The sequence below is a fragment of the Haplochromis burtoni genome, unplaced genomic scaffold, assembly GCF_018398535.1.
Source record: "Haplochromis burtoni strain Fernald_Lab_line unplaced genomic scaffold, NCSU_Asbu1 Contig_82, whole genome shotgun sequence".
Classification (NCBI taxonomy): Eukaryota; Metazoa; Chordata; class Actinopteri; order Cichliformes; family Cichlidae; genus Haplochromis; species Haplochromis burtoni.
This window is the reverse complement of record NW_024582443.1, coordinates 534,520-546,550: the sequence shown is the minus strand read 5'-3', so window position 1 is coordinate 546,550 and position 12,031 is coordinate 534,520. Positions and strand designations below refer to the sequence as shown.

Below are 12,031 nucleotides of genomic sequence, written 5' to 3'. Positions count from 1 at the left end.
GCCCTCATCATCAACTGATCACAGCAGATGGTCGCCCCACCCTAAGCCTAGTTTTGCCAAAGGTTTCTTCCTGTTAAAATGTAGTTTTTCCTTCCCACTGTTTTCAGTTTTATTTGTCATATGCAAGTTAGCTTGATGGTAGAAACTGGTGTTTTTTTTACAAGACTTTTTTAAGTCTTGTAGTCCGAGCAGACAGACTCCTGTAACTCTGCCAGATGGTAACAAGGAGAAGCGCTGATGTGCTGGGTGGCTGTGGTCCTTGATGATGCTGTGTGCTTTACGGAGGCATCGCTGAAGATAAATGTCCTGAATGGCAGGAAGCCTCATGCCAGTGATGTGCTCTGCTGCCTTCACCACCCTCTGTAGTGATTTACGGCTGCTGGCAGAGCAGCTTCCGTACCAAACTGTAATGCAGCTCGTCAGCAAGCTCTCGATTGCACACCTGTAGAAATTTGAGGTGATGTTGGCGTTCACGCCAAACTTCCTCAGCCTCCTCAGGAAGTAAAGCCGCTGGCGAGCTTTCCTGATAGCAGTGTCTGTGTGAAGGGTCCAGGAGAAGTCCTCAGTGATGTTGACTCCAAGGAATTTGAAGCTGCTGACCCTTTCGACCTTGACACCGATGATGTGGATGGGCTGGTGTTCCCTGACTGGTCGTTTCCAGTAGTCCACTATCATTTCTCTAGTTTTGCTGATGTTGAGAGTCAGGTTATTTTCCAGACACTGTTACAAAGTGCTTGCTCATAGTTGGTTATTTCATTTTTCAGATTTTCTCTGTATTATTGCGGCATAATGGAATTGAACTAAATTTGAATTGAATTAAATTCTAGATCCTGAAAATGTGCTCTGATAGCTGTAATTGTATGAACCCGAACCCCCTCGCAGGTGAAGCCCTTCCGCTCTCTAAATCTGTTTTGGCTCCACTCTTGGTGACAGGAGAACACCACGGTCCCACCTGAAATGGCTTCATTATACCACAAACTGGTTGCAGGTCTCTGTCGCAGAGTTTTGGAGCAGAAACATTAATTTGCAGGGAGCACGTCTGGTTCCAAAGCTGACTTTGTCTGCCTCAGTCTGGGTAAACACGGCAGCTATCAATTTTGACTATCCCAGGCTGTTTAGGACGTCTCTCTGCTGCTGTCGAGTATAATGGTCGAGAGCGCGCGCAAAGCTGCACCCGGCATTCACAGCTTCTGTTTTCCTTTTTACTGGATTTGGCAAAGTGATGAACAATTTCTGTTAGTTTGTCTTCATTTACTTCATTCTTTACTGTGAGTTTGTTCCTAAAAACGGGCTTTCTCCCTTCCTTTAATGCTGACCCTTTTATAGCTCATTCCTGTTTCTGCTTCCCTTTTAAAAAACATTCAACCCTTTTTTCTCTCTCTCTCTCCGTGGATGGAAAAAGGTAGACGGCAAGCCCCAGTAGGTCACAGTGCATTAACCACACTAATAAACCCATTACACCGCAATGGAATGGGATCCAAACGAGAGAGGGAGAGAGAGTTGAGTGATGGGGATAAAGAAAGGAGAGAGGCTGATTTTGGCAGAGAGGAATGGTAGAGTGAGGAGGGAGAGATATAGCACAGTGGCAGGTTGGGTAAAAGCTTCGCTGATACACATTCCCTTTACGTATGTGTGCCTTTAAGCCCTCCGTCTATTCATTACCTTTTCTAACAGCATTCATTAAGGGGAGGATCTGCCATCTTCTGCCAGAGCATTGCATCACTTTCTGCTCCCGTACACAACACTCCTCTTCCTGAGCATTAGCGTCATTGTGGGGCCAATTACAACACTGCAGTGCCGATCTTGGGGGGCCATAAATATCCGCAATGTGTCCCCCCCAACCTGCAGTGCTCCTGCGAGGATACAGAGGAAGCAGAGAGGAGGAAAGTAGGAAGACAATATGGGACAAAGAAGCAGCTGAATGCAGCAATATTTAAGGAGCAAAGAAAAGAAACTACGAGCTGAGTCACGCACCGCTTTAAATATTGTGGAGGTGCGGGAATAGATGACCTAGCCTCCTGTGTTTGAGCAATGTCACGATTTGGGAGTGAATATTTGAGAAGTAAAAATGGCTTTAAAAAATAGTGTCCACATACTTTTGACCTCATCTCGCTCCAGATTGGTCTCAAAGGTTTGGTTCTGCATCGTGCATCCACAAGCATCCATGTTCAAAAGTATGTGGACACATACACATATTACATATTCACACATGCACATTCTTTTGCATAACAGCTGTGTATCCTGCAGCACTGCTAAACTGCCCAGGCCGAGACATACCAGCACAGAGATCTTACTGGGAAACTGTTGTCAGTGTGTCTGTCCTCATTCATCGGCTCACCTCTCATCTTCTCATTAATAAGAACTTAGTTTCCCGGTGTTTTGCTGTTTTGTTGCTGGGCAGCTAGTCGAGTATCGGTGCACCTTTGGAACAGGGGTAATACTTTACTGCAAACATGCAATTTGAAGCTTCTGAACTGCATCTAGCTTCTACACTTATTACAAGAAATGTAATTTGGCACTATATCCGTATAGGAAGCCAATTTTCGCAGAGTGAGTGCAGAATCAATCTTCTATACCAAATTACAGTGAACTAAAAGATGATCAGATTAGCCGTTAGATCAAAACACATTCACGGGGTCTGGAGCTTCCTCTGTGTCTCTCTGTGCGTGCTCCATCTGACAAAAGAAACAAGCCTGACTCTGGTCCTTCACAGCATTCACCAGCCTGCACTGACACTCACACTTCACCGTTAGGGAGTGGCTCCTGAGGGGTTTCTCTCCTGGTGCTCTGCTGACACCATGTGGGTGTAGCTGCAACTGCATCCCACCGGGCGGGGGCTTAAAAAAATAAGAAAGAAAGAAAAGGCAGGCCTGTGTGAAAGGCTGGGGTTTGTTTCTGTGTACAGTAGCACCCAAACAACACATTCATCACCAGCAGACGTCCCCGCTCCTCTCCTGGTGTGCCAAATTGATGAACCATCAACGCAAGTTTCATTACGTTCACTTTATATTGATAAAGCAATCATGCATGCTTTTCTTCTGTGTTTCACCGTTTCCCGACTCGCAAGACAAATGGGAGTGTCAGAATGATATTTCCCCCCACCACCCCGCACTTCGGTGTACCGCTGTGAGGAGGATGTAGGGCTTCAAAAAAGCCGGATCAGGGAGGTTTTATTCCTGTGGGAAGTCACAAGTCAAACTTTTAGCTCAGCTGGGTGGGTTTAGATCTATGCTGAAGACTTTCAAAATGCTGGTGCGATTTAGTTCAGCAAAGATTTTTGAGGGGTGATAATTGATCATTTCAACCATCAGCTGATCAAGAAAAACACTCCCAGCCTTATAATAACTCTGATGCCATCCTTCCTGGCCTTCACCATCTGTATTAAATGATTTCAAAACTCAAAAGCCATCATTATGGAAAGTGAGAATCTTACTTGTTGAGCTCCAGGTGCTTCGATCAGGTAGCAGCAACACTGCCTGCTCGTTCCATCTGCTCTTGTTTTTAAAACAGGAGCTTTGAACCTCCATTATTTATAGTGACAGCGTAGGATTTTTAGGTTTTCTCCTGTGTTTGTGTGACTCAGTTAAGTTTTATGTATATAACACCAATTCAAAACAGTATATTGTAAGATTAAAAAACCTACAACTACAATCAGACGAGGAAGCACTTTGGCGACAGTGGGAAAGAAAAACTCCCTTTTAACAGGAAGGAACCTCTGGCAGAACCAGGCACAAGGAGGGGCAGCCATCTGCCACGTCCGATTGGGGGTGAGGGGAGACATGAAACGCTGCTGCAAACATGACACTGAAACATCTCCGATGCCTCCATTTTTTTATTTATTTATTAATTCTTCTACCGTATACAAATATTCACACAGAAAATGTTCTCCAAAAAAAACAAAAAAACAACTAATGTCTCGTAAACATTCGTGTCCTCCTCGTCTCGCAGGCCTGTCTTCCTTCATCGTGTGCTGCCTCGTCCACAAGCTTCCAAACATATATTTATTTAAAAACACTCGCTTCACTGTGCCGTGCTGACACTCGAGACGCAACCTCGTGCGTGGCATCGCCCTCCTCCACACCCACCCCATCGCGTTTGCAGGCACGCGCCCGGTCGAGTGGAGTTGCAGCAGTGACAGCCAGGTCCGGGATGAAGGGGAAGAAGCCAGAAATCACAGTGTGAAGCAGGAGCTCTTTGACATCAGTGCGCTCGGTTGCGGGCCCAGAGGTGAGGAGCGGGACCGTATTGCGTGGGTCACCTTCGAGCTTAGTGTGTGGTGGTGGCGGTTGGGGGTAGTGGGGAGAGAGAGGCGGGGACTGGTGTACTGATCAGATCCAGATCAGAAAGTCTCTTATTTTATCGTTGTTTTTGTTCTCCTGAACAGATGATCATCGCTGTGTAGTGTCTGTGAACGCTGATAGCGACTGTCTTGTGCATCTTTAAATACAGCATGAATGTTTAAAGTCAATCTGACCAAAAATCTAGAAGTTTGGAAACAGAAATGTACGTTTAACGTTTATTTATGGCTACAGGAAGCAGGTAATCAAGTAATAACGGGGAGGCTAGAGTACAGGGAAAGTGACTGGTGTGAGTTAAGTCTGCATATTCATTAAGATCAAATCATCGCCACCGTTAATCCACTTAAAAACATTTGTAAGAACATAATAAAGTGAAAACAAAGTACGGATATATATATATATTTATATACGGAGACGAGCATAAACAGTGGCACTGGGACCGATCACATAATTTTGGCTCTGGCATTATGCGCTTGCATCCTCAGTGCAGCTGCCCGTGCATTCTTCTCATCTCTGTGTTGATTTCCAAATGTCCTCCGCGAGCAGCGGCTGTTTCCCAGAACAGCAGGAAAGCAGTAGTGCAACAAACTTTTAGCAGGATTTTTTTTGTTTTTTCCCCCCATCAAAGGAAATTAGTCAAGTACACGTTTAGGATTCGAACACTTTGCAAGATGCAATTTCATCATTTGATCGGAAAGAAGTAAGTCGGGGCGCGTGAGAAAGGAATCGGACGAAATATGGTTTGCACAACCTTTTGTTTTTTCCGGGCTTTGCTCGTGTGCCGCTGTCGCCACTGAAAGCGAGCGTCCCGGTAGGAACAGCGAGCCCCCCCCTCCCTTCTCTCGCCCTCTGTGCTCAACGTCGACAGTGAAACACTAAACATACACAGACTGCACCTTTTACATCCTTTGACATGAGTGGCTTTTTGGTTCAAACTCGGGATAAAATTAAGAGAAGACAGTGAACAAGTATGACCTTTGACCTTTTCGCTGACTTGACCTTTTGCAGGTTTCCCTGTGAGTGACTAAATAAAAAAGCATTGTTGAAAAATAAGGCTATCAGCCTGGGGAGGCGTTTAAAGGCACCCAGGCTGAGCTACATTCCATCATTGATGACGAAAAGAAGAACTTAAGAGAGAAAATGAAATGTTTTAGCTTACAGTGACGTCCATTGTTTTAATATTAGGGCTAAAACAACTTTTTAAGATTTGATTTTCTCTCTCACTCACACACACGCAGACACACTCAAGTTTTATTTTTTCTTTTTAAATATGTTTTTGATTTTAGAGGACGTGCGCCTGATTTTCTCTCCGTTGTCGCAGGAGTCCTGGGAGGACGTGCTCTGGAGCTTGTAATCCCTTCCCAGACTCCGGCCCTCCGAGTCCAGGGAGGTAAGAGACGGTTGGCGCCCCACATTAGGCAGCATGCTTGCCGGCAGCTGGCCGAAGCTGTAGGACTTCTCCAGGATGCCGTTGTACATGCCCTTGCCCGTCGGAGAGGTCACGTTCCCCAGAGGTCCGCTCTGGGACTCGGGTACGATGCGGGTGAGGTCGGGCGAGCCTCTTTGTGCAAACTGATGGTGCTCCAAGGCCGGGGAAGGTGAGGTGGAGGGCGGGCCTGAAGGTGTGGTGGCCGGGGTGGGAGGCAGAGGAGGAGGCGTGTCCCTGAGACTGCTGCTGCTGCTGCTGGTGTGGGTGGTGGAGGTGGTGGATGCAGGGCGCTCTGCGGTCTGGGTGAACAGCAGCAGCTCCTCGCGGGAGATCTTGCGGTAGGGGATCTCCGAGGCCGCTGAGCAGGGGTTGTGCAGCGACTTGCGGCCCACTGAGCTCAGAGAGTCTGTGTCGGAGCTGCCCTCCTGAGACGCCTCCCTATTAAAGGAGAGCAGACAAGGCTGGTCACAGACTGATAAACAACACTGAAAAACATCTTCTATATGTGCTATTTTAAAGTTAGCCTTTCTCTAAATGCGCCTGCATCCATGTTCAGTCACTTCCCCTCTCTGCTGCCTGATCACCTGATGGACTCATTGTCTTTGTCTCTGCTCTGTGACTGGACGACACGGCACTGAATCACCTTAAATATCCACTCTCTCGTCTTCCAGCGATACTAAAATCATCTGAGGAAAGGCGCCCCTGAGAACATTCTGTGATCCTGGATCAGACGCTTTTATTTGCATTTTTGCATTTTCCTAATGACAAATATTTATTGCCAGATTTAAAGTGAACATCCCAGCACATGATAGAAACTCCCCGTCACCACCACAGCAGGTGGTGTCGGGGGTTTCAGACCCCAAGAACCGAACCGCAGACGGATGTCGACGTTGTTTGAGTGCAGAGTGAAGGTCGGGTCTCTTACAAACTGTCTCTGACAAAATGAGAAATATAAATCAGATTATTGGCTCCCAGCTACTACCACCTAATGGAAACCCCTAAAAGACAAGTCAGGTGAGCCGAGTTGGTGTTACTGGGAAAGAGGTTGCACAGAGATGCTGCACCCACACTGTCAGACTGAGTCACTAAAGAGTTGTGACTTTTTTCCTTCTTGTTATTTTTTATTAATTCTTTTATCAGTTAGAGATAAGAGAAAATATTTATTGAACACAGCCCGTCTCTATCTGGGATGTCCAGCCACCGTTTAAGAAGTACCTCGACTCCACGTCTGTGACACAAGTTCAACCTTTGGAACCATTTTTCAGCCGTAACTAAATGTTGAGGACGGTTATTCAGCGTAGAAATGTCTGATGGGATATCACATGTTGGTGTATTTTTTCCTTTCCTTGATGTTACAATTCCACAGTCCTCATCTGGGATTTATTCTCTCTCACAGGAAACATAGAACTTGAACTCCCTGTAACACTTTATTTTGAAGTCCAGGCTTTTGTCCTGTGACCTACCGGCATCACTACGTAGCACATGCACCGAGCATGCACGCCCTGATAAAATAAAACAAGGCGGTACCTCACAGTCTGCCACAGTTACTTGCTCTTTGGAGCCCCTACTGCTAACTCTGTATCCGCCTCAGAGAACACAGAGCAAATGTTGTGCTTCTGGCTGCCCTCCAAATCCATTACTAAAATCACTGGTGCTCGCATGTTGCACAGCTAATGTGGCTTGTATATCCACGGGAGAGCTCTGAATTAAAAAAACAAAACAAACAATAACAGCAACTTTTAAGACTTTAAACACTATTTGGAACCAAAAAAATAGCAATTTCAGCATTTCCAGGTCTATGGACATAATCTGCAGTTCAAACAAACTTTTCTGTATCCCACCGACGTTTGACGGCTCATTTTGACTTCTGTGGTGAATCTTTGTGGAGGCTAACTGAAGGAAGTAGCCGACACTGTTGCCAGCATTCATGCTTGCCCCTCAAGTTTACCTCTTTGGTACATTCCTATAATTTCAGCAAATATATGAGAGTCTTTATATTTGACAGTATGATCGTTTTTCCTTATATTATTGTAAAATGTTTCTCTTTTGAGTCCTTTTGCAAACGAAAAACTTCACACACACAAACACATCGCCACACATACCCCCTTCGCTCAGAGTTGAACATGATTATGTCGTCGTCCGCCTCGGGGCGATAAGAGAGGGACGAGCTCGCCATGGACAGCAGGTCTGGGTCTGCAGACATCAGCGAGGACTGCGGGGAGCTCAGCAGGCTCCGGCGGGAACGGCACATGCTGCTGTTGCGTGTCAGTGCGGGCCGAATCAACGTAGTCCCTGGAGGACGAACGAGGAGAGGCAAACGGAGACGTCAATATTTATGCCGTGCCACTTTTGCGGCTACAAAGCGTCGGCGCGCTCTGCCGCCTCGCTCACCTGTGAACTGTGGAATGATGGGAGGCGTGTCCTCGTCCAGGTCGTCCACTCCTCCCGCGATGGGGTAGGGGGGAACCGAGACTCGCGGCATCACCACCCAGCTGTGGTCTGAGTAAAGGCTGGCGGTCAGGCTCGGCAGACCCGAATTATTGACCACAGGGAAGCCGCAGAGCTTCTCGATCTGCTGCCAGCGGTGGAGCCGCTCCCTCAGGCACGCCGTTACCTCCGACAGGGCTTTCCTAATATGAAGACGAACGAATGAATAAATCAGACTCAGTTAAATTAGAAAAGCATGCAAACACTGAGCTTATTCTGCTTCAGATTACCGATCAACATTCCCCAGTCAGACTCAGTAAGATGCCAACTTTGCTTTGATCCATCAGGGCTTACGGATTTAAACTTGTGTCTAACACTTTCGCTCTGTTCTCACGCTTGATCTTCCTCTTTTGAACACAGATGAATTGTTTACCTCAGTGGCGCTACCTAGCTTCTCCAAGAGCTCTGAATATATTAAATACATCTCATTGTGTTTATCGACCCATGAACGTAAAAGCTTTATGTGGTAAAAAAGACAAAACGAGCAAAAAACACACAAGCAGGCAAGAACTCGACACTGTAGAGCTGTTTTTCTTAAATGCATTGAGCGCTCTGATGGCTCAAACAAAAGTATTTAATCCCCACACAAAGCAAAGCTGCCAAGGATAAAGTCGTCGTTGGTGTAAAAAGGCACGGAAAGCCTCACCGACTGTCTGTACTCCTGACTGCCAGATCACACCTGGCTGAAACAAATCCTCTCTTCCTGTGTTTACTTTTAGCTGTTGAATTACCTTTATGATCACGTCATGAAGCGTGCAGCACCTCTGTTATAAATGCCTCCTTATAAATCTATATCAGGTGATATTTCTTATTGTAATCTGCACATTAGAGTCTCTCTTTCTTACTTTGCTTCTAGTATCTTGTGGTCCACCTCATCCAGTGACGAGCTGTGGGCTACGTGAAGAGTCCCAAACACAGAACCTCTCTTCTTTTTTATTTTCTCTGCCTGAAATAGGGAAAACATAGAGTTACTTTGGCTGGAATTTCAGCTTCACATCAGCTGAATTTTCTTTTTAATATTGACAGTTCAGAACAACCATCATCTCAAAGGACTTTATACACCATGTGATGTAAATACACACCCCAGACATGTGAGAAAGAAAAAAGATGACATTTACATCAAATTCTGTTCTTAGCAGTGAGTCAGAGGAGGTAAAGTTAAAGAAGCAAGGCTGGGATGGTTTGGACATGTGCAGCGCAGGGATAGTGGATAAAATGGACAAAAACGGACCACAGAAGAGATTCCTGGATGTAATGAAGGAGAGATGCTGTGACAGAGGAGGATGTTGGGGATAGGATGAGACAGCTAAAGGAAGCAGCTGAAAAAAGAGCAGGAAGCCGATTAAGAGAAGCTAATATGATAGAACATAAACTCCCTCCCAAGTTTTTGTTAAATTGAGTGGAAACAACAACAACAACAACAAAAAACACAGCATCTTTACCTAAAAAGGCTGATCACTGCACTAAATCTTTCTCTGCTGTAAGCCAGATTAATGTAGCTGATGTAAACTCATTCACTGATGTCTATTTGCATCTAATGGAGAGGATCTTCAGCTCCAGTCCACTATGAGCTTCTACCAGACGCAGGTGACAAAGAAAAACGTGCTGAATCATTTGGTCCTATTTCTTCACTATTTACCAGGCAAAACATCACAGAGTAGTTACGCGCCTGCTAGGATGCAACGCACTGCTGAGACTTCAGTGCTTGAGATGAAGTACGGTGGCCCTGAGAGGTCAAATGCACTGCAGCTCAAAAAACCCACAAGCAAATAGCTAGCAAGCGTTTCCGGGGACACAGTGACTTGACGGATCAGCTGTAGAACTGACAGAAACCAGAATGTGACATATCGCACTGAGACACGCTTAAAAGAAGCAGAGGATTCATTAGTGTTGTTGTGGGCTAGCATGCGCTTCAATCACATGATTTATATAATACTGTAGATACATGTTTGCTATTAGCTGTTTACTGTTAGCTTGTCACTTCCTCAGCTGGTCCGTCAGGTTATTGTCGCCCCAAAAACACGTTTTCTTTCACGTTTTTTCCCCTTTAGCTTTTTCTGATTGCTGGTGCTTTCTATTTGAACTCTCAGGGCCACTGTAATAAAGAGATATACAAAAGTCCCCTGGTGTAATGGTAGTAGTTTAGTAGTAGTAGCAGTGTGTCCTGCTCAGTCAGATTTGCAGTTCCATAATATAAATGGCTTTTTCTCCCCAACATCATTCCTTTAAGTAATCCAAACAGGCAACAAGACCTTCTTTTAATGTTTTAAAATCTCTGCCAGTGCTGATCTTTTAGTCATTTCCAAACGTTAACACTTCATGAGATGTGTGATATCATGCCAAATCACAGCACGTAACCTTTGGAGAGCTTAGTGGTCACATCCTCACAGCAGCAGCTTCTGCTCTCTGTCCAGAACCTCGTGTCCTTCTCGTGTAATCTTTTGAGCCTTGGCAATAACCTATCAAAAGTTAGCCGGTTACCTCGTCTTTGGCGACGCACAGCTGATTTTCGGCGCTCTGCTTCTTGATGTTGTAGTATTGAACTTCCACTTCGTGCGTGAGCTGGAGCCACTTCTGAAGAGCTTCGGGCACCGAGCGCTCCGACTGCATCTCCTTCTCCGCTCGCTTCAGAGCTTTCCGTACCTACACGGGGAAGAGCGCGATACGCGAGAGGCCAATCAGATTCGCTGCCAAAAAACAAAACAAACAAACAAACAAGAAAGCACCCTTTCCCACAGGATATCGATCAAACGCATCAGTAAGTGAAGGTTAGCGTTCAGCGAATTTCAAATGAACTCCATTTACTGTTTAAGTCCTGCGTTCGCCGTGTGTAAATGAGCCCAATCCTGGCTCGCCTGCACGGAGAGAACTCATTACAGAGAGATATATCGGTGCTGTATTTCCATGTGAGGGGAAATGAGGCAATCTCGAGGATATGCAAAGTAGGTGTTTTATGGAAGAAATGAAAATTTAATGCGGAAAATATGAAATTAATCCTTTCATTTCAAGTTGTTTGCGCCACAGTAATGAATACATTTACATCCGCATATTGCGATGTCCCAGATTTTCGCCTCTATCCCTTTATTTCATGCTCTGAATCGAATATACAATTCAGTATTTACATAATGATAATAAATGTGACTGTTGTATATGTGAATACACTGGATATTCCTTATGGCGCCATAGAATCTGAAATTACATTGCAGCCAACAGCCAATAGTAGCAGTTTTATGGTTGTGTTTCCCTCACTCTGACTAACAATAAATCTGTTTGCGAGCAGGACTCCGGGGCAACGAGCCGTACCTGTACGAGCTCCTCCTCGGCATATTTGAGCCGGCTCAGCTCACATTCGGCGCCCTCTCGCAGCTCTCGGAGCCTGTGAGCCTCCTTCTTAGCCCCGTCAATCTCATCCCTCATTTTCAGCTCGAGGTTCTGCTTCTCCACAGCAACTGTCCGGTTCTCTTCTTGAGCCTTTTCGAGCCTGGAAGAGGACGGGAAGGATACACGGTGAGGCGGAAACATGGGAACACGGGAACAGAGGAAAGTCATGGATGTGGTGACGGAGGGGATGCAGAGGGTTCGTGTGGTTGGGATGGAAGGTTAGAACACAGCCAACTGAAGAAGAAGAAATAGGGGGTATTTGTATGCTTAGAAGGACTTTATAAGTACTGTAGGGCAATGAATTCCAAAGTGTGAGCTGGAGCCCCACGGTGGACCGCATCGGTACTGCAGGTGTGCCAAAGTAATAACAGAAATCCACTATATTTAAAATATTTATTTATATAAAAAGTGGATTAAAACTGGTAACAGGAGGTGG

The 12,031-nt window shown here is 45.7% G+C and overlaps 1 protein-coding gene across 1 annotated transcript in view; it reads right to left on the bottom strand.

Moving 5' to 3' along the window:
* Nucleotides 1-3,814: 3,814 nt before the first annotated feature.
* Nucleotides 3,815-12,031, bottom strand: part of stim2b (stromal interaction molecule 2b) — a 54,457-nt gene continuing 46,240 nt past the window's right edge. The window contains exons 7-12 of the mRNA XM_005925837.3: nt 11,518-11,695; nt 10,696-10,857; nt 9,060-9,160; nt 8,119-8,357; nt 7,830-8,019; nt 3,815-6,165 (exon numbers count right to left, since the gene is read on the bottom strand). Of these exons, the coding sequence (XP_005925899.1) occupies nt 5,550-6,165; nt 7,830-8,019; nt 8,119-8,357; nt 9,060-9,160; nt 10,696-10,857; nt 11,518-11,695 (1,486 nt within the window). The 3' untranslated portion in view covers nt 3,815-5,549. The remainder of the gene's footprint in view (nt 6,166-7,829; nt 8,020-8,118; nt 8,358-9,059; nt 9,161-10,695; nt 10,858-11,517; nt 11,696-12,031) is intronic.